At 62.1% G+C, this 19,444-nt stretch overlaps 1 protein-coding gene across 1 annotated transcript in view; it reads right to left on the reverse strand.

Annotated features, from left to right (window-relative positions):
• TTLL10 (tubulin tyrosine ligase like 10) overlaps positions 1-19,444 on the reverse strand; it is a 38,693-nt gene that overhangs the window by 16,206 nt on the left and 3,043 nt on the right. Inside the window, exons 4-13 of the mRNA XM_032415339.1 lie at positions 6,624-6,743; positions 5,875-5,918; positions 5,626-5,804; positions 5,383-5,501; positions 5,068-5,197; positions 4,216-4,287; positions 3,621-3,706; positions 3,129-3,300; positions 2,040-2,211; positions 1,221-1,361 (exon numbers count right to left, since the gene is read on the reverse strand). Coding sequence (XP_032271230.1) covers positions 1,221-1,361; positions 2,040-2,211; positions 3,129-3,300; positions 3,621-3,706; positions 4,216-4,287; positions 5,068-5,197; positions 5,383-5,501; positions 5,626-5,804; positions 5,875-5,918; positions 6,624-6,743 — 1,235 coding nt within the window. The remainder of the gene's footprint in view (positions 1-1,220; positions 1,362-2,039; positions 2,212-3,128; positions 3,301-3,620; positions 3,707-4,215; positions 4,288-5,067; positions 5,198-5,382; positions 5,502-5,625; positions 5,805-5,874; positions 5,919-6,623; positions 6,744-19,444) is intronic.

Raw genomic sequence — 19,444 nt, forward strand, 5'->3', positions numbered from 1 at the left:
AAAGAAAGAAAGAAAGAAAGAAAGAAAGAAAGAAAGAAAGAAAGAAAGAAAGAAAGAAAGACAAATAACAAGTGTTTGTCAGAATATGGAGAAATTGGACCCTTCTACATTGCTGGTGGGAATGCGGAATATTGCAGCCTCTGTGGAAAACAGCTTGGCAGCTCCTCAGCAAGTTCAACATAAGTTACCCCATGACCTCACAATGGCATTCCTAGCTATATACCCAAGAGAACTGAAAATATGTTCATGCAAAAACTTGCATGTGAGTATTCACAGCAGCATTACTCAGAACAGACAAAAAGTGGGAATAACCCATGTCCATCAGGTGACAAATGTTTATCCAAAGAAATTGTATATCCCTACAATGAGATATTATTGAGTCACAGAAAGGAATGAAGTACGGTCACATGCAGGAAAGGCCACATATGGTATGATTCCATTATTATGAAATGTCCAGAATAGGGCAATCGGTAGGGACAGGAGTGGTCACCAGGAGCTGGGGAGAAGTGATGGGGAGTGACTGATGATGGGTGTGGCTGTTTCTGTTTGAGGAACCAGGTGGTGATCATTGCACAACTTTGTGAATATACTAAAACCCCCTGAACTGTACACTTTAAAATGGTGAACTTCGTATCATGTGAATTATCAAGAGTGAGAGAGGGAGGGAGGGAGAGGGAAAGGGAAGGAGGAAGAGAAGGGAGGGAGGGAGAGGAAGGGAGTGGGAAGGAGGGAGAGAGGGAGGGAGGGAGGGGGAAGGAGGGGGAGGGAGAGGGAGGGAGAGAGGGAGGGGAGGGAGAGAGTAAAGGAGAGAGGGAGGGAGAGGGAGAGTGGGAGGGAGGGAAGAAGAGGGAGGGAGGGAAGAAGAGGGAGGGAGGGAAGAGGAGGGAGGGAGAGAGGGAGGGGGGAGGGGAGAGGGAGAGTGGGAGGTAGGGAGGGAGAGAGGGAGGGAGAGAGGGAAGGAGAGAGAAGGAGGGAGAGAGGCAGGGGAGAGGGGGAGGGAGGGAGGGAGGGGGTAATTGGAGAGCCCCCTAGTGGCCAGCTGCCACACTCACTGCTTACATGCACACACACTTGACACGCACTTTAGTACAGAGACAACCCCCAGGAACGGGTGAGCACCTCGTGCCCAGCACCCGCCCCCACCCCCGTCGCCCCACTATAAAGGGTCTTGACCCTTAGCCCCTTCCCCACAGGTTGGTGTTAGGGAGGAGCACACGGACCGTGAAGGTGGTGAAGACCCAGTCTCTGGGGAGCCCCTTGGTCTTCCTGAATTTGTCGTTGATGTGGCGGTTGAGGCGGTCCATGCTCCACACTGTGTCCTCCTTGAGCAGCACGTACAGGGGGCTCTTCTTCTGCATGAACTGGGGGGCAGTGCGGCACCTGGAGACCACCACTCCAGGACACCCAGAGGCTCTGCCCCTGCTGAGGGCCCCCCCAGAGCGCCCCCCCCCCCCCCCCCCCCCCGCTACCCCAGCTACCCCGCAAGTCTCCAGAGGCCCTGCTCATCCCAGGACGCCCTGCAGTGACCCTGTCTGCTGAGACCCTCTCAACCATCAAGTGTCCCACAGATCCTCATGGAAGGCCGGCCCCCACATAGATCCTTCTCATTAAGACCCTTTCAGAGACCTCTGCGCACAGGGTCTCTCCACTGAGGTCCTCACAGACCCCTCCCCGCTCATTTCCGACTTAACCACCGGGCCCTCGTCTCACCCCCTACCAGGCTCCGCCTCCGGAAGGCCCAGCTTTGGCCCTCCATCCCTCACCCACCGGGCTCCACCCATCCCCACCATGACCACGCCCCCTCGCAGGGCCCGGCCCCGTCCTAATCGTGCCCTGTCGCTTGGTCCGTCCCTGAACCCATCTCCCCAGAGCGGGCCTGGCGTCCAGTGGCCTCTCACCATCAAAGAGAGTGGGCCACCTCCCAGCCTGGGCCACCTCTGGGCCTGAGCTTCAGTTTGTAGCTTAACTCCCCTCTGTGTTCCAAGCAATGATCTTGTCCCAAGGCTGCAGAGGGGCCCTCATCTGTGGGGTACCCTTACCTGGTTGGTCAGGTGGCCGCTGAGGTCGCTGGAATGGGGGTCATAAAGGCTGAGGGTGAGGCGGGCATAGCCATGGCCAAAGAAGACCATGTACGGCATGGTACAGGCAATGAGCAGGTAGGAGCGCACATCAAACTTCTTCCCATCCAGTAGCAGGGGGTTCTGGATGTACCTGGGGGCACATGGGGGCTGAGGACGCGGCCAGCATAGTCTGTCCCCTGGCCCCCACCTGGGCCCAGACCAGGTCCTCAGCACCACTTGTCCCAGGGATCTGTGGGCTCTCTCTTCTGAAGGGACATTTCTGAGCCTGAACAGTTCAGGGAATTGGGAAGGAGGGCCTGGCCCCTAGGCCCCTAAATCTCAGGCCACTGCACGTGTCTGGAGTGCCCCCCAAGGTGCAGTTTTCACTAGGATCCCTGAGGGTGGGAGCAGATTGGGCCCCTGTGGGCAGGGAGGACTTCCTAGAGGAGGGAGGGCTGACACTGGGCCTTAGGGTGGATGGCCAGGAGGAGACATCCCAGGTGGAAGGAGCTGTAGGTCTAAAGGCCCAGAGGGCCAAAGGGAGGGGAGGGGCCACAGACAGCAGCTGTGGCAGAAGTCACACTGGCAGATGGGGAGGTCAAAGGGACCTATTGGAGACCAGATTGCTCTCCTCCACCTCCCCATGGGAGGCTGAGGGTCTGGACCCTGTCCAGAGGCAGAGGGAGCAAGAGAGGGGTGGTTAGCTCTGGCTTCAGGCCTGAAGGCTGGGGCTGGCTGGGCTGGGGATGGCAGAGAGGCTGGCCTTCCTGCAGGACAGGAGAGAGCGGCAGGGCCCAGGCTGGGGAACAAACTGACCAAGGCTTCCCTGTCCCTACCCCATGTCCAGGAGCCTGTGTGTGTGTGTGTGTGGGGGCATCTCCTCTGCAACCCTGACAAGTTGTGACACCCCACCTCTGCCGGGTACACAGGGGCCCAGCTGAGGGCACCACAGCTTTCCATGACCAAGTACTCCTCTATGGGCCCTGTGACCCCCACCAGCTCTCCCAGGAACCAGCGGGACCCATGTCAGCCCCACCCTGAACGACGCCCCGTGCCCATGCCCAACACCTCTGCACGACCCGCGCCTGAGGCGCCCTGAACGGCATCTTGCGGTAGATGGGGTCGTCCTCGATGCTCTGGGTCTTGACTTTCAGGGCGGCGACTTCCTCCTGGTTCCTCAGCAGAAAGATGCCTTTGCCCTGGTTGGAGGCAGTGGGCTTGCAGATCCATATCTGATTTTCTGTAGGAAGAGCCACCTGAGCTTCTGGCTGGCCCCGCCCCATTCTGACCACGCCCAGTCATGGCCTGGCCACGCCCCGTAGTGACCACGCCCAGGGCCCAACCGCCCTCCCGGCCGTGGTCCCGCCCCCTGCCAGGCTCCGCTTCCACAAGGCCCAGCCTTGGCCCTCCCACCTATCGCCCACCGGACTCCACCGGTCCCCTCCATGACCACGCCCCCCCGACCTCGCGGGGCCCGGCCCCGCCCTAATCGTGCCGGGTCCTTGGTCGGTCCCTGAACCCATCTCCCCAGAGCAGGCCTGGCGTCCAGTGGCCTCTCACCATCAAAGAGAGTGAAGAAAGCCTCTCTCTCGTCCCTGATGTCCAGACGGTAGGTCTCTGGGAAAAATTCTTCCATTTTCAGGACCCTGGGGGAGCAGGGAGGTGGGGAGGACACAGGGAGGGCTGTCCCCTCCCCCAAGGCTAGGCCAGCCAGCCTTTCCAGGGGACTGACCTGGGGGCAGCTGGAGGACAGTGTCCACTGGAGAGCTGGTTGCCTCTGTCCCCCAACCCCAGCTGTTCCGTCTGCACGTTTTGTTCCCTTGCCAGGAGCACTCTTTTCTGGGTCCTTGCTCACCTGGCTTCTCTACAGGCTGCAGGCTGCCTCACCCACACCCTGGCCCCTCTCCCACCTCACCACTGCACTCCAGCCCACACTGGCTCAGGCATTGTGAGTGGACCGTTCAGAGCTGTGCCCCCAGGCCAGGACAGTGTCCAGCATGCAGTGAGTGGTCTGCATGGGTCCCTGAACACCCCGGCCTAGTCCAAACCTCTTCCCCTGGCCTGGGGGTGCCCTTTAACCCCTTTTCATCGACCACCAGGCCATCCTTCAATTTAGGGCAGAATGGCTCTTTCCAGCTGGGCTGAATGCATCTACCTCTGTGGCCTGAGGCATCCTGGGCTGGTCCATGTGAGCTCCTCAAGAGCAGATGCTGTGTCCTTTCTAGATCTGTACCCCAGAGGGAGGGCCTGGCCTGAGTGGCCACCCAGTAGTGGGTGGAGAATGGATGGATGGGTGTTTGGAGAAGTGAATAGGTAGGGATGTGGATAGGTGGGTGGTTGGATAAATGGATTTTGGATGGAAGTAGGTGGATGGGCAGGTGGTCCAGTGGATAGATAGATGCTTGGAGGGAGTGGGTTAGAGTTGTTGAAATGGGTAGGGTGGCAGTGGATGGCTGACATGTAGATGTAAAGGTTATGTCATGGATGGCCAGGTGAGTGGGTGGGCTGCCTGCCTGGTTGGGGGTGGATGGGGGGGGGGGGGGGGAGAGAGATGGTGAACATTGGTTGGATGGACAGGCAGATGGGTAGATAGTTGGATGAATATGCCTAGTGGCTCAGGCACAGCTGTGTGGTGGGTGGGGGACGGGAAACAGAAGGAGAGTGGTGTGGGAGGGTCTGGGGAATGGGTGTGGGTGGGTGGGCCACAGTGGGTGTGTGTATAGATCACTGGGTGGTCCGTGGGGGTAGGTGGATGGATTGGTTGGCAGGTGTTTGGGGGTGCATGGATGGAGACGAACAGACAGAATGGTGAGTGGATGGATTCCAGGGAGGGTGGTCAGGACCAGCGATGGACACTTTGGCTGGGTGGGAGTGGGGCCTAGAAGAGGGGGGGGGTTCGTGGGATGGGGGGGATGGGGTGTGTGGATGGGGTCCTATTGCTCTGAAGGACACACAGGTGTGCGGTGAGTTGACGGTGGGGGCCCGGGGGGGCGGGGGGCAGGCTTACTTGGCCTGGGCACATGGTGATGTCTTGTGGATCTTGTTCACAACCCTTGAGTACTCCCTCAGGGCACTGAGCAGCCCGATCTTGGTGGTGAGGAGCTTGTTGTTGGGGATCTGGTACAACAACTGCTCACCTGGCAGGGGCAGAGTCCTGGCTGGCATGTGGTGCTGTGGGGCCCGGGCTGCCCAGGCCGCCGCAGCCTCCCGCCTTGGCCCCCACCTCCCAGAATGGAGGGCAGTGGCACCACTTGGCCCCTGGCTCTGGACCAGGAGGCTCTTGCAGGCTGCAGGCCAGAGCCCGTGGCCCCTCCCCTGCTACCTTCCCGGAAGCGGTAGTAGTTGTCTCTGCACTTGAGCTCACACCACGTCAGCTTGCAGTCCTCACGCCGGCTGTCCTGGACGCGCTGCCAACCCTTGCCCCTGCAGTAGGAGCTGATTCTGCAGGGGCACAGGGGCAGTGGTGACCCTGGGGGCCTTGGAGACCTGGGAGTGGGTAGGCATGCCGGGGGAGGGGATGCGGAGGCCACAGGCAGCAGGGCCGAGCCAGGGGCCCCCCACTCACATGGAGGCCCCGTTGGTGCCTCCGATGTAGAAGTAGGGCCCCTGCCCGATGCTGTGGGGCTGGTTCTCCCCCTCCGGCAGGTGCCTCTCCAGGAGAGCGGCCCGAGGCCTGGCAATACCAGTGTCGTCCAGGAGGTCTGTGTGCAGGTGGGGGGTCAGAGGCTCTGGCCTGGCTGGAGGCTTTCCTGCCCCCTGGCCGTGCCCCAAGCCCACCTGCATCCTGTCCCAGCTGGCTTAGTGAGTGCAGGACCTGCTCCTCTTGGCTGCTCCCCATTGGTCTCTCATGGGCCCAGCCTGTGAACAGGGTGGGTTCTGAGGCGGGGGCTGGGGGAGGTGTCCATCCTGAATCTGGCCATCCTGCCCATTTCTAGCAGCCCCTGGACGGTCCCCCCAGCCATCTGGGCCCATCTCAGCCCAGGCTGAGTCCTGACCCGTGGGCCTGAACCTGTCTTGGGCAAGAGGGGAGAGTCATCACCATTTAGGGCCAGACTTGGAGTGGGCAAGGTCCCTGCTTACCGACAGGGCAGGGGCTCCGTGCAGAGGAGGGCTAGAGCTTGAGGCTGGAACCGGGGCGGGGGAGACATGTGCAGGGATGTGCCCAGGACAGTGGGGGTCACAATGTCTATCATGATGTCATGGGTGACCCATGTCAGGCAGGGGAGATGGATCCAGGCCTGTCCTGGACAGGGGCTGGGTTCTGGGGCCAGCAGGGGCAGTGCCCGCTGGGGGTGCCCATCAGGGTGGCACGCCCAGACTGCGGAGTGCCGCTGTGTCCCCTCTCTGTGCCTGTTCAGACCCCGGCTCTGCTGTTCTCTGCCCTGCTCAGCTGGCCCGAACCCCGCACCCAGTGCATGGCCTTCTCCTAGCCCCTCTCCTAGAGAGCGGCCATGTGTGGTCCGCCCCTGGGAATGCCTTCCTCGGGGGGGGGGGGGGGGGGGCCCGCCCCCGGGAGGCACGGGCCTGGGGTGGGGGGGGAGCCAGTCCCAGGGCTGCATTCACCTGGCACCCGGGTGTGGCTCCGCCGGACCCCTGCAATCCTGGACCGCTTGCCCCTCTTCCCACTGACGTGGGTCCGAGTGGGTGGTCCCCGACGGTGGATGAAGTGGGTGCGGCTTCGGGCTGCAGGCGCGGGAACGCAAGGGCGGGGGCACCTCTGGGAAGACACCACCCCCACCCCTCTGTGGGACCTTTGAGCAGCCCGTGGTCCTGGCCCGGGGGAGGGGTGCCGCCTGGGATCCTGGACTTGGGCTTCTGCTTGCGGCTGGCTTCTGTCTCTGTGGTGACCGGAGGGCCTGCTGCCCTGGGCAGGCAAGGCCGTCTGCGCATCCTGTCTATCCCAGGCGAGGCTTTCCCTGCGGGGGCCGTCTGTCTGCCATTGCCATGCTTGGCCTCGGTGGTGCTGGCTGTAAGGAGGGCCGCTGTCAGGTCTCTGGGGCCTGGAGGGGCACCCTGGCCCCAGGCGGGTGCCTCCCCGAGTTGAGGGTGGCACTGTGACGTGGGGCTTGGCAGTAAGGTGTCCGGCAGCATCCTCGCTGGCTCCGGGCCCTGCCCCGAGGACCATGTCTCCTTTTGAGCACCCTTTCCCGTGTGGCCAACTTGGGAACATTTCAGGGATTGTAGCCATTCTTTGATGGGTCCTTCCCAATTAGGGGGCTGCTTGGATGGTGAGGACTTTCTAAAGGATTGAAAAAAGATAAGCAGTGGAGAGGCCAGCACACTGTGGAGTTGGCAGGACAGAGAAAGGACAAGCCAGGTGCCAGCAGATCACTCTCCAGAGAGGACAGTCACTTTGCAAGCAAACCAGCTGATCACCCAAGAAATGCTTTAGTCCCCACTTAGGACAGAAGAGGAATAAACTCTGAATAGCTGTCAACATGATTATGGGAGTTGGGCTGGTAGCTGGGGTTGGGCTGAGGGTGGGCTGAGTGTGGACCACCCAGAGTCCCTTGCCCCAAGCCCTGGCCCACCCAGAATGGGAGGGCTCCTTGGAGGAGGCTGAGTGTGGGGGCTGGGCCCGGCCCAGCATGGCCGGGGGGATACAAGCCTGCTGAAAACAGGGAGAGTGCATGCATGTGCGTGCCTGGGCTGGAAGACCCCGGTCCCCTCCCACTAGGCTCCCAGAACCCAGCAGCAAGTCCCAGAGTCCTGCTGGGGGTATGGACCCCCCGACCAAGATACAAATGTTCAGTACCATCCCTCAGGACTCTTGGCTGGCCCCGAGGGCCCCCCGCCCCCCGGTGTGAGAGCTGCACACACACACACGCAGGGACATGGACACAGTCACACACGTGTGCACAGGAAGTGGAAGAGAGGGGGAGGAACGGATGACGCAGAATCCAAGGAAGCCAAGCCCTGGAAGGGGCTGGGCTGTGAACAGGAGACTGGCCACTCCCGAGAGAGGGTTGGCTGCGGTCAGAACAAAGGGACACGGAATACGAAAGGGCTGGTGGAAATTAAAAATGCAATAGAAGGGTTGGAAGTTCAAGGAGATGGCGCAGGAAGAACGCAGAGACGGGAGTGGGAAGGAAATCGAGTTAAGCCGGCATCCGTGGGGGACCTGGCGCTGGACTGGCAGAGGGGCCGGAGGGGGGCATCCAGAGCACCTGGGGAAGTTCCTGGGCAGTCCAGCTAACCCATCCGTGCCTCCCTTTCTTCACCTGTAATGGGGGCTGGGATGGGGCTGCTGGGAGGACAGAGGGCTTCTGACACGTGTGACACACGTCAGTGTGGGCTCGTAGTGGCGATGCCAAGGAGGGCGCGGTGGCATTTGGGCACGGCTAGGGAACGGCAGAGAGACAAGTGTAGAACAGGGCAATGGTCAGCTCCAGAGGGAGAGGACCGTGTGCGGTGCTGGGGGGTGGTGTGCAAGAGACGGGGCCCCCGTCCTCCAGCGTCCAGAGTGGACGGGTATGTAAGCAGAGCGGCGTGCGGGGGCTCCCCAGGACCGCAGAACCGAGAGCCGGAGCTGCTGCCTCCAGCTGGCTTTCCTCCCTCTGTGGGCACCCCCTTCACCCCGGCTTTACTTTGACGAAAGACCTGCGTTAGTACCTGCTTTTGTTAACTGAAAGAAGTCTGAAGAGGATGTTTGCTTTTAGGAAAAAACGCAAAAAGGGAAAATGGCGTTCAGCTGTTTTGCAGCGAGCCCTTGCAGAGGCGGCCAGCAGCTGGGCGGGGCTGCTCAGCCCCTTCCTGGGGGCCACCCCCCGCACCCAGCATCTAGCCCCAGAGCCCTGAGCTGTGTCTGTGGGCGTCTGCGCTTTATCTCCATTTAGGTTGTGCATCCATCAGCAAGATGTATCCTAACATATCAGAAAAGCCTAAGGAAGGTTATTTTTGGGTCTGGGAATGCTAAGGTTTTTTTGCCCCGTAAAAATTAATGGAAATTGGCTCTTTGCTTTATGCCATCTCGGCTTAGGAAAGGCTTCATAGGAGTGCCCTACTGATAGTGGGAGAACCTGTATTTATTACTCTCACAAAGAGAATTAAATAAGGCATGCGTTACCGTTTCTTGTCATTCAAGTTAACAAAGATTAAGAGAAAAGAAAACAGGACCCTGGGTCTGCACACAGGTGGCGAACGGCGGGGTCTGTAAGCGGCTGGCGGGAGGGTAACGGGTGGGAGGGTGGCACGCGGGTATCAGGCCTCTCGGCTCTGCGAGCCTTTGGCTCTAGCGCTTGCACTTTTCAGAGTTTCTCTGAAGGACGTAACTCTAAATACAGAAACAAAGCTTTATGCTCAAAGATGTTCACGGCACGCGTTTATCACAGGGTCACGGGATGGGAGCCCCGGCCATGAAGGAGGGCCACCACACATTCCATAAGGGCCGCGGAAGCAGGGGAAAGCTCGACTTTAGAGTAAATTTTGAAATAAACTTTTTACCTGGTCAGGTAAAAAGACCGGCAGGAAACGGCACCCCAGTATGATGAAAGGAAGACCCTGGTGAACCTGAAGAAAATGTCCAAGAAAAGGAGGAGACGTCAGTGTCCCGCCATGCGTCTTCTCCCAAAACACACGTTTGTCCTCATGCGGTGCTAAGGAGGTGCTGACATTGTTGGATGGGCTGGGGGCTCCTGGCCGGGGGCAGGCTGTCTGGGACGATGCCCTTCGGGGGATGTGTCCGGGGAGACAGACCTAGTCCTGGGCAAAGGGGCTCTTCCTGAGGAGCCGCCACCCCCAGAAGGCACACCCCTCTTGGCCTGGCCTGGGGGTCTATGACCCTCACGCTGTGGCGCTGGGGGTGTGGACCCTCTGCAGAGGGGGCTCATCTCAGCCAGGGTGCCCCTCTCCTGACCCTCCTTTGTCTCCCTTCTGCTCCTGGGCACAGTCCTGACAGAACCCACAGGGTCCCTGGTGTCCAGGTGGGGAGGGGGCACAGGATGGCGGCCACGGCCCTCACGCCCAGCCAGGACTCATGCTGGTGGCCTGCCTGTCCCTCTTACCTGCCCAGCAAGATGGTGTGAGCCCTCTGCCAGGGAAACAACAGTGGTGGCCTGGCAACCGTCTCTGGGCAACAGCAACCCAGTGGCCCAGAGGGAAGCAGGTAGATGGGGAGGGGCAGGAGGCCAGGCTCCATGGGGAGCTGGGCAGGGGGCCGTCGGTGGAGGTGGGGGGTGGGGCTGTGGCTGGAGCAGGGGCATCCTGTGCATCGTCCCCACCTGATCATCCCTGAGCCTTCTGAAGAACCCCAAATCCATGCCAGGACCCCAGGACCTGACCCTATAGCAGATTCTGTGTTTCCTAAGTGTTACCTGCTCTATTTCATCTCCCTTTACCACACAGCCTCTCATGTGGTGTCTGCCTGCCAGTCATGTGGCCTTGTTGCCCTCCAGAGTCTTGTGTGGGTCTCAAGGGTGTCTCTGCTTAGGGTGCCTTAACTTGCTTCTTGTAGGGCTGGATGGTGGCCCCCAAATGAGTCCATGTCTGAAGCCCCAGAGCCAGCAGGTGCGACCTTACTTGGAAAAAGGGTATTTGCAGATGTGATTAAGGATCTTGAGATGAGATCCTCCTGGATTATCTGCTGGGCCCTAAATCCAACGACCAGCGTCCTCACAAGAGGGAGGCAGAGAGAGGAGACCCGGGAGAAGCCACGTGAAGATGGGGGCAGAGACTGGGGTGGTGTGGTCACAAGCCCACCAGAGGCCGGAGGAGGCAGGAAGGACCTTCCCCTAGAGACTCTGGAGGGAGTGCCCCCCAGCCCCCACCTTGACTTCTGACTTTTGGCCTCCTGGACTGTGAGAGAATACATTTCTGTTGTTTCAAGCCCCCAGTTTGTGGTCATTTGTTACGGTGGCCCTTGGAGACTAATACACCCCTTAAACCGCTCCTTTTGAGTGTCCCGTGGGTGACCCCACTATGGGGAGGCCTCCCTGACCCCACACAGGGGCGGATGCGCTCCCAGGCCCCTCGCTTGCCTGCACCGACACTAGGGGCTTCAGGGGTCAGTCTTGCCGGACTGTGGTCTCTGACTCTCTGCCCTGAGGTGTCCATGGGTCAGTCTGGAGGGTGGAGAGCTCCTCCAGCCAAGCCCTGGACTGAGTGATTGGGGCTGGTGACCCCCCGGCCTGGGCTTGCCAGGGCAGCAGTGGGTGTGGGAGAGTGGGGCCCCTGGTCTTCTCCTTGGCCTGAGCACAGGACCCCCAGACCTGTCTTCCCTCAGGAACCCGTGCTTCCCTCCCCATATCACTTTTGGGGACCCAGACCCCTTGGAGGCTCCCAGGCTCCTGGGCCCAGCCCACCACTCTGGGTCCCTATGGGTTCTGGGGAGGCGGCCCCTGCCTGAGGTGACACAGGAGCTCAAACTCCAGAGCCCTGCCTCATAACCTGTCAAACTGGATGGTGTGGGTGCCGCCCCAGCCTTTTCCACGATGGTAATGGCCTGGGGCTGGGCACATCACTGGGCAGCCTGGAGCGAGGGGGAGAATCATTGACCTGCCACGGGGCAGGTGGTAGCTGAGGGCCTCTGAGCCGGGGGTGTGCTGGGGGCAGGAGGTGGTGGTCCAGCCCTCCCTCCGGGGCCAGGGGGAGTGGGGGAAAGGCCCAGCACCCCTCCTGCAGCCGAGGTTGCGGAGTCGGTGCCTTTGCTGGGACCGGGCTGTGCCGCCGGGACACTGGGCCCGAGGTCCCGCTGCCGGGCCTCATGAGCCCCTGGTGGCTCTGCCACCTCTGCTCGGCTCTTGCAGGTGTCTGCATGGTCCCCACGTGGTCCTCTGCTCCTAGAGGCCTTCCTGGGCCGCCCTAGCCCCCTCCCCCCACCAACCACCACCTCTTGAATGCTCTGGCTTCTTCAGCACTGGCAGCCCTCCTGGTTGGCATGTCCTGCCCCCAGCCTTGTCACCATCTGCTACTCCCGCTCAGGGACGTTCCTCCTCTCCCCAGTGTCCAGGACTGCGCGAGTTTGCAAAAGGTGCTCAGGAGAGACTTGGTAATGGAAGGAGGGAAGGTGGGGAGGAGCTCTCCCAGAGCCCCCAGAGGTCCCCTCCTCCCGGACTCTGGCTGCAGAGCACTTGGGCCAGACGCAGACCCTAGGACTTGCTTGGAATTCTCAGGGGAAGGAAGGGGATTTTGGGGGGGCAGCCATGAGGCTCAGGATGGGATCAGCATCCAGAAGTTTGGTTTGGGGATAGCTTTAGAGGACATCTGCATGGGGGTAGAGGAGAAGGGAGCAGGGAGGGAGCCGCAGGGTGGGGGCCTGAGGGCAGCCCAAGATTAAGGGCTGCCTTCCCTTAAACCCCCATGGTGATGGTCTGGCACCTGGAGGGCGCTCCCCGCCTGACTGCCTAAGCCCTGGAGACGGGCCTGTGGGGACGTGGTGGGGCCCTGATAAGAGGTGCATGGAAAGGAAGCAAAGGTGGCCTGCACTCTCCCCATCTCACCCCCTCCCCTGAGCGGCTCGCTCTGGGCTGAGGGCTGGGTCTTACCCATGACGGGGTCCTAGTGCTGCCTGGGTGGGGGAGAGAGCGGCCCAGGGAGGTTTCTGGATGCGCTGCTGGGGCCCTGGGTTGGAGGTTTGGGGGTACAGGTGTGTAGGGGGGTGAGGGAATGAGGTCACTTCCCTGGAGAGGGTCCTAGGTGGGGCTCCGGGGGGGGTCACTGCAGCCCCTGGGCTTCCTTCTGGCTCTATGGCAGGGCCGACAGCATGGTGTCTGCCTCACTGCTTGCGGACCCTCGGTGCCCTGACGGCCCCGCCCAGCCGTGCACCTGCGATGAACAGAGGCCAGCTGCCAAGGTACCTCACACCCTTTATTACGCAGATAATCCATTATGGCCCTCCCTCCCCCCCTTCATGGGGGCTGGGGAGGTCCCTGCATGGACACGAGGAGTACGCGAATGGGCTCATGGGACCACGGGCCTCGCCCTCCACCTGCTGTCCCTCCAGGGGCTCCTCCTCCGGCGGTGGTCAGGCCATGGATGAACGGCATTACCAGACAGTATTAGACAACAGAACCCAGATCTAACCGTGTCTGGTAAGACACCCATCGGCAGGCGGTGGTGCAGGCGGCCTCGAGTCGGTGGCGCTTCTAGGACGGGAGGGCACTGCCCATCCTGCAGCACCCTGAGGAAGCAGGGAGACCCCGTGAGACCCCCGACCCCCCGAGTCTGCAGAGTGGCCCCTGTCACCTGGTGTCTGGCTGGAGCCTCCCAGGACCCGCGTTGCCCCAGGGCGGCTCTGAGGAGGGCTTTCCTGCAGACCCGAACCCCAGCAACCCCAGCGCACAGCCTCCAGGCGTGTGTGTTTGTGGGTGTAGCTGGAGAGAGGGCGATCTGGTTTCCCTGCACTTGACCCCGAGTGCTCACCGTGGCACCCTCGCCGGTTTCCTGAATGGCTCTTGGCTGGTTAATGAGTAACAGTGAGGCCAGGGACAGACCCCCTCCTCCCTCCCAAGAGGCCAGCTGGGACCCAGTGCAGGGTGGGGTTCCCGGGGCCCCAGAAGGGCCGCCCCTGTGCAAGTCAGCTGGGCAGGTCTGGAGACCGGCATCCTGGCTTCAGATCAAAAAGATTAAACAAAGGGCCATCCTGGCCTCGCCGATTTCGGACAATGTTCCCATTCTTAACTGCGACACTGTGGGGGCTGGTGGGGGGAGAGGGAGACTCTGTCCTCATTGGGAAACAGCACAGAACGTCTACTGCACTCTGCCTGTGGGTTTGGGCCGGGGCACCCAGACACACCCTTGTCCTTCCTGCATCCCTGGTTGACCAAGGGAGTGAGTTCCCCTTTGTAGAGTAAGAGTTCTGGTATGAGAAGAGAGGCCACTGCCCACGGCTGGCTCCACTTGGGCAGGGCCAGCTCCCAAGGGGCCGGCCAGGGTGCCCTAGGACAGCCACAGTGGACGTCTGACCCTGGATGGTGGACAGGAGGGGCTGAGAAGGGCAGGTGGGGGCTGCCTGCTCCCAGCTCCGTCCAGCCAGAAATGCATTTCCTCATGTGGCTGCTGACCTGGGCCCAACATCCGTTTCAGCCCTCAGAGTCTAACCACGGCAAACACACTGCAGCAAAGCAGGTGGGGCTGAGGTGTGTGCGGGGGGGTGTGGGCCAGGCCCCCAGGATGATGTCGATGTCCAGGACGGGACTGGTGGCCCTCTCCAGCCTAGTGTCCTAATCCTAATGGTCTCTCCCGGGGATCAGAGCAACCTGAGAACTCAGCTCGGAAGGGAGCCAGGGGCCCCGAGCCTGGCCTTGGCGGGACAGCAGAGGGGCGCCCATCTGCTGGTGGGCGCCGCCCGATGGGTTGGGCTGCAGAGCTGAGACAGGCCGTCTGCCCATCCCTAAGCCAGCCCTGGAGTCCAGGAGCTCAGGACGGCGTGTCCTCGGGTTGCTTCCTGGCCGGCAGGCGGTGGGTCACCTTTGAACATCGTTACCAGACAGTGTTAGAGTTAAGCCGAGAAATCCAGCACTGTCCGGTAAGATGCCCACAGAGGCCCAGGTGCACCTCGGCCCGAGGACAGGGACAGACACCTGGTGCCCAGCCCTGAGCAGGCAGGTTCCATTGGAAGTGGCTGAGGATCCCTGGGTTGGGAGGCCTGAGTGCTCCTCCCTGCTTTCTGCAGAGCGAGGAGACCTGGGGCTGAGGAGCCAGGACCAAGACCCGAGAGGCTGCCAGTCTGCAGGGTGGCCCGTCCACAGGCTGGGCCTCACCACCCCAGGCTGGGCCTTTGCCCTCCAGAGCCCTTTGTTGTTGCCTGCTCAGCCCACACCTGCCAGGTGCGGTGGCAGCCCCGGCTCGGGTGCTGTGGGCAGGGCCCAGATACCCGAGCATCCTAATCCAGGGTCAGTCTGGGGAGGGCGTTGCTCAGTGCAGCTGCAGGACAGCTTTCATTCTGGGGGGGCCAAGGAGGGGTGCTCAGATACATCTGGGCCTGGCGGGAGGGCATGGGCTGACTCTGTGGCCACCCCGCGTGGCCCCGGGGGGGTGGGGGAGGGCGGCCCCCTGCACTGAGCGGGGGCCTGGGGGGGGGGGGGGGAGGGGAGGGCGGCCCCTTCGGTCGCTGCGCGCAGGGCCCCGCCGTCATCATTACCAGGCAGTATTAGAAACCTGACACCATCCAATGCTGCCCAGTAAGATGGCGATGGCCACCCCCAATTGGGTCTGGGGGCCGCCCAGCTGGGGACTCCATGGGGAGGCGAGCAGCAGGGCACTGGGGTGGGGGCTCAGAAGAGGCCACGGTCCAGGCAGACTTCAGCTCTAGGGGCCCAGCCCGGGGAAGCCTGGGCTGCAGCACCAGGACGCCCCCAAAGGCCGGGACGGGACCACAGGGTGACCTCCTGCCCAGCCAGCTCTGGCTGCCTCCACGGGGCCGTCAGCTCAGGGCCTGGGGTGCGCACCCGAGGAGGCCTGGCCTGTCCGGCCTGCAAGAGGCAAGGACAGGGTGGGATCCTCCCTCGGGGGGTCCCAGGGAAAGGCCTGGACATCGGGCCCTGCCCCCTCAGGGTCCGGGTGAGTGTGAGTGTGAGTGTGTCTATGACCAGAAGGGCTGCTGAGGCCAGACAATGAGCCTCTGTCTCCGGGACGCCGCCCCAATGGCTGTCCCCAGCCCAGCCCCCTCCTGCCCTTGTCAAGGGCATGGAAGGGTGTTGGGACAAGGATGGAGCGGGATGTGGTTCTGGAGGCAGGACAGCACTGGGGGCCCTCCTCAGTCCCCACCAAGCAGGGTGGGGTTCCCCAAGGCCCAGGTCCTCTACCTGGCTCACCAGCCAGCTCACAGAGGGGTCTCTCTGCCCGCCCCACGGCTCCGTGGCCCTGGAGTGCTGGCCGCTGTTGGCCGTGAGGTCTGAGGCTGAGCCGGCGCTGGGCCTGGAGGAGGGTGTAAGAGGGTAGCCCTGCCCAGCCTGTACCCGGCAGTCCGTCCTGCCCCCGAGTGCAGACCACAGCCAGCCCCCCACCCCCCCCGACTCCCCCACGCCTGCACAGGCCAAGCCAGTCCTTGGAGTTCACAGTGGGGTCAAGGAAGTAGGTGACTCTGTGCCCACACCTGGGGCCCTGCATGGAGCTGAGAGATCCCGGCCCCCTGCCCTGGGGAGACTGAGGGGTCCCATCCTCCCTCTCGTCTCTTCTCTGCCTGTCACACATGACATTGGCACCTGGAGAGTGGGCCAGAGCAACCCCTCAAGTTTTCCAGCGCCTTCTACCCACAGAGGATGTAGGGAGGGGGTGTGGGCCCCATGCTGATTCCCCCAGGCCACCCGGCTGACCACAACAAAGACTGTGTCCACTTGCCTGGCCAAGGCGGGGTTCACCCGGTTCTTGAGCTTTGTCCTCAGGAACGGCCAACATTTCTCAGAGGACCTGATCCTAACTTAGGCCCAGCGTTGGGGGGACAGGGGGGATGCCTGTCCACCACTGGGAAGGAGGTGTCACAGGAGCCCGGACCCTCCAGGTGACTGTGTCCAGGCTCAGAGGGTGGGTCCCACGGTCAGGCTCCTGCCCTGTGGCCCCATCGCCACCTCCCGCCCCTCCTGGCTTCCTAGCTCACCTTTCAAGGTCTGTCCCACGAGCCCTGTAAAATCGGTGTGCTTTAGGAATGCAGTCCCACCTTTCTCTGAGCTAAGTGAAGCCGTCTCAACTTTACTTTCAGAGCTGAGTTAAATTTCAGCTCTGCTCTCGGCTGCCAGGCCACAGGGGGAAGGTGGTGGGGGCTGGGTGCCCAGTGTCCCTCCCTTGTAGCCAGCCCACCGTGCACAGACTGGCCTCCCACTGTGGCCTCTGGAGCTGGAGCCTGCAGTCCCTAGTGTCCTTGGCCACTCAGGGCCAGTCCTACCTCAGGAGCACCGGAGGCCCTGGAGACCCCACAGGCCTGACCGAGAGCCAGCTGAATAGGCCACCCCAGCTCTCTGCTGCCCACCAGCTCACCAGCCCTTACCTTCTCACCTAGGAGGTGAAGAGGTGTGCCGACAGACACACAGGCAGACACGCGGACAGAGCCTGGGCAGGCAGGTGGGCAGCCGAATGCTCCCTCCTAAGTTCTAGGACAGAGTCCCACTCTTCCTGAACTCAGAACCCGGCCTTGGCCTCTGAGTGCAGCTCAGCGTGGGGTCAAGAGCCCCACCACCCTGCGCCCGGGGCAGGGAGGAGGAGTGGCAGGTTTTAGGGGCTGATACGAAGAGTGAGAACAACCCCCCGTTTCAGAGTGCCTAAATGGTGCTTTCTCGGTCCGTTGTTGGCAGGGAGGGAGGCCAGCCTTACGGTCCCAGATGCGGGGCCTGGTTAATCATCACCATCCCAAGCAGGCTTAGCTTGGGAAAAATCAAGGAATGAATCAAGAGGCCCAGAGCAGCACCTCCAGGCTCCTCTTGGCAGGGCAAATGCCCCACCTGCCCTCGGCGGGTCCCACCTGCCCAGGCACAGGGTGGGGGGGGACGCGATCCCAGCGTGAAAGACTAACTTGCCGGTTAACCTGCCTGACGGGCCTTAATCAATGTTGAGGGCCGCGCAGGGAACAAAGCGCTGAAACCCAAGCCCTGTGCGTGGTGCGGGAGCAGCCTGGGCCCGAGGCTGCGGGGAGGGGCGCGGCGGACGCGCGGGCTGTCTACACGCAGGGCACCTCCCCGGCCGCCGCGGGGCCGCCATTTCCCCCACAGGCGGCCGGGGTTCCGGGCCCTCGTTCGGGGCGCGCCGCCCACGCCCGCCCGCCCGCCCGCCCGAGACCCAGCCAGACTCCTCAGGAGGTGGGTGACTTTCGCTAGGCCGTTCACCTTCTCTCCAAGTCACCAGAGACATTCTTACGCACTGGTTTTGCAAAGAAGGTATTTGCAAATTACCAAAATGTCGGAAAATTAACAGTGGGCCGGGTCCCTGTTGTGCGGTGGTTTTGCACTTTGTAAGTGAAACGCTTAGCGCTTACTTGGCCGGTTCGACATGCTGCCGATTGCTCTGACTTGTAAGCATTTCGTCTGGGCTACCAGAAGAAAACCAAACCAAACCAAACCAAACCAGCCTAAAAAGGCCTAAAACGCTCCTGCTGGCTGAATGAAAACATCGGATTCCTGTGCCCTGAAAGTTTCGTGCCTCCCAAACTGTAAGACTGAAAAAGCCAGTGATTCGGGCTGCGAAGGCTGCTCGCGGGTAGCCACGCGGCAAGTTCAAAGCGGGGTGTGCACGGCCGCGGCGGCGCGGGCCGCACTTGGCCAGAACGCGGGGTCCCGGGGGCCGTGATCACTGCTCCTTCAGAACAGCCTGCAATCTGACCGCGAGCAATGGTGTCGGCGAGGGCCCGGCCTACACCTTCTCCAAGGTGGTTCCGGCTTTGTTGGCGCCTCGGACACAGGCGGGTGAGAAAGAGCCTGAATCCAGGCCAGACGGGCTCTGGCCCCAAGCTCCCACCAGGACCAGTGCGGCCTCTGGCAGAGCCGAGCCCTCCCCTTCAAGAGCAAACTCCGGAAACCCACCACCAGAGCTGCGGGCGCTCTTGAGCCCCGGCCCCCAAGTCCTTCCCCACACCCAGCTCTGAGGGAACAAGGTACCTCAGGAACCGTCACATCAGTGGCCGATGGGGGAGCTTTCCAGAAGGTCCTGTCACCAGGCAGAAGGCGGGAACCCTCACGGTTGGTGACCCCGGGCTGCCCGCTGGGTGGGCTGGAAGACACCCGCTGCCCCGTTGCTCCTGCCTGCCGGACCCTCAGCGGCCCCCGCTAGCCCAAGATGGCTCTGCATCCAACACCCAGCACGCTCGGCCTGAGGGGCCCACCTCCTCCGAGGGGAAGGACCACCTTCCCCGCGTCTGAGCCCATCTGCCACCATCGCTCTGTCCTCTCTGGGTCAGCCCCTCGAGGGACTCTCCCCACAGAGCGGCCTCCTCACACTCCTCCACCTCCACCTCCTGCGCTTACCTGCCCAGACAGGTTCCGCGCCCGGAGGAGGCGGGTGGGAGGCCGCTCCCGATCCCAGCCTGGTGGCCAGGCCGGCATGTCCAGCACTGTCCCTGCACCCAGGACCCCCCAGGCCTCAGAACAGACATCAGAGAAGCTTTGGCACCAGTCGCCCCAAATACCTGTCAGCCCGTGGTGAACAGCCTGGGTGCCCGGGTTTGGCTTCTGCCCAACCTGCCCCCAACCAAGATCCAAACTTGGAGCAGCTTGGAGACCAGCGAGGACTGCCTGCCTCCTGGAAGAGACCAGCTTCCTGCCTCCCTCAGCTGAGGCTCCTCACAAAGGAAGAGCTGAAGTTCACACGTGTGCAGGTGGACAGGGGGCCTGGTCTTCCAGGGAAGTTCTGAGAGCGCCGGAGAACAATGGAGGCTGTGGCGGGCCCTTCTGCAGCTGTGAAGGGCAGGGCAGGGAAGAGACGGTGGCCCTGGGCTCGCCTTACATGTAGGGCCTCACCCCGCC

Source organism: Phoca vitulina, unplaced genomic scaffold (genome assembly GCF_004348235.1).
Source record: "Phoca vitulina isolate PV1807 unplaced genomic scaffold, GSC_HSeal_1.0 scaffold2, whole genome shotgun sequence".
NCBI classification, from domain to species: domain Eukaryota; kingdom Metazoa; phylum Chordata; class Mammalia; order Carnivora; family Phocidae; genus Phoca; species Phoca vitulina.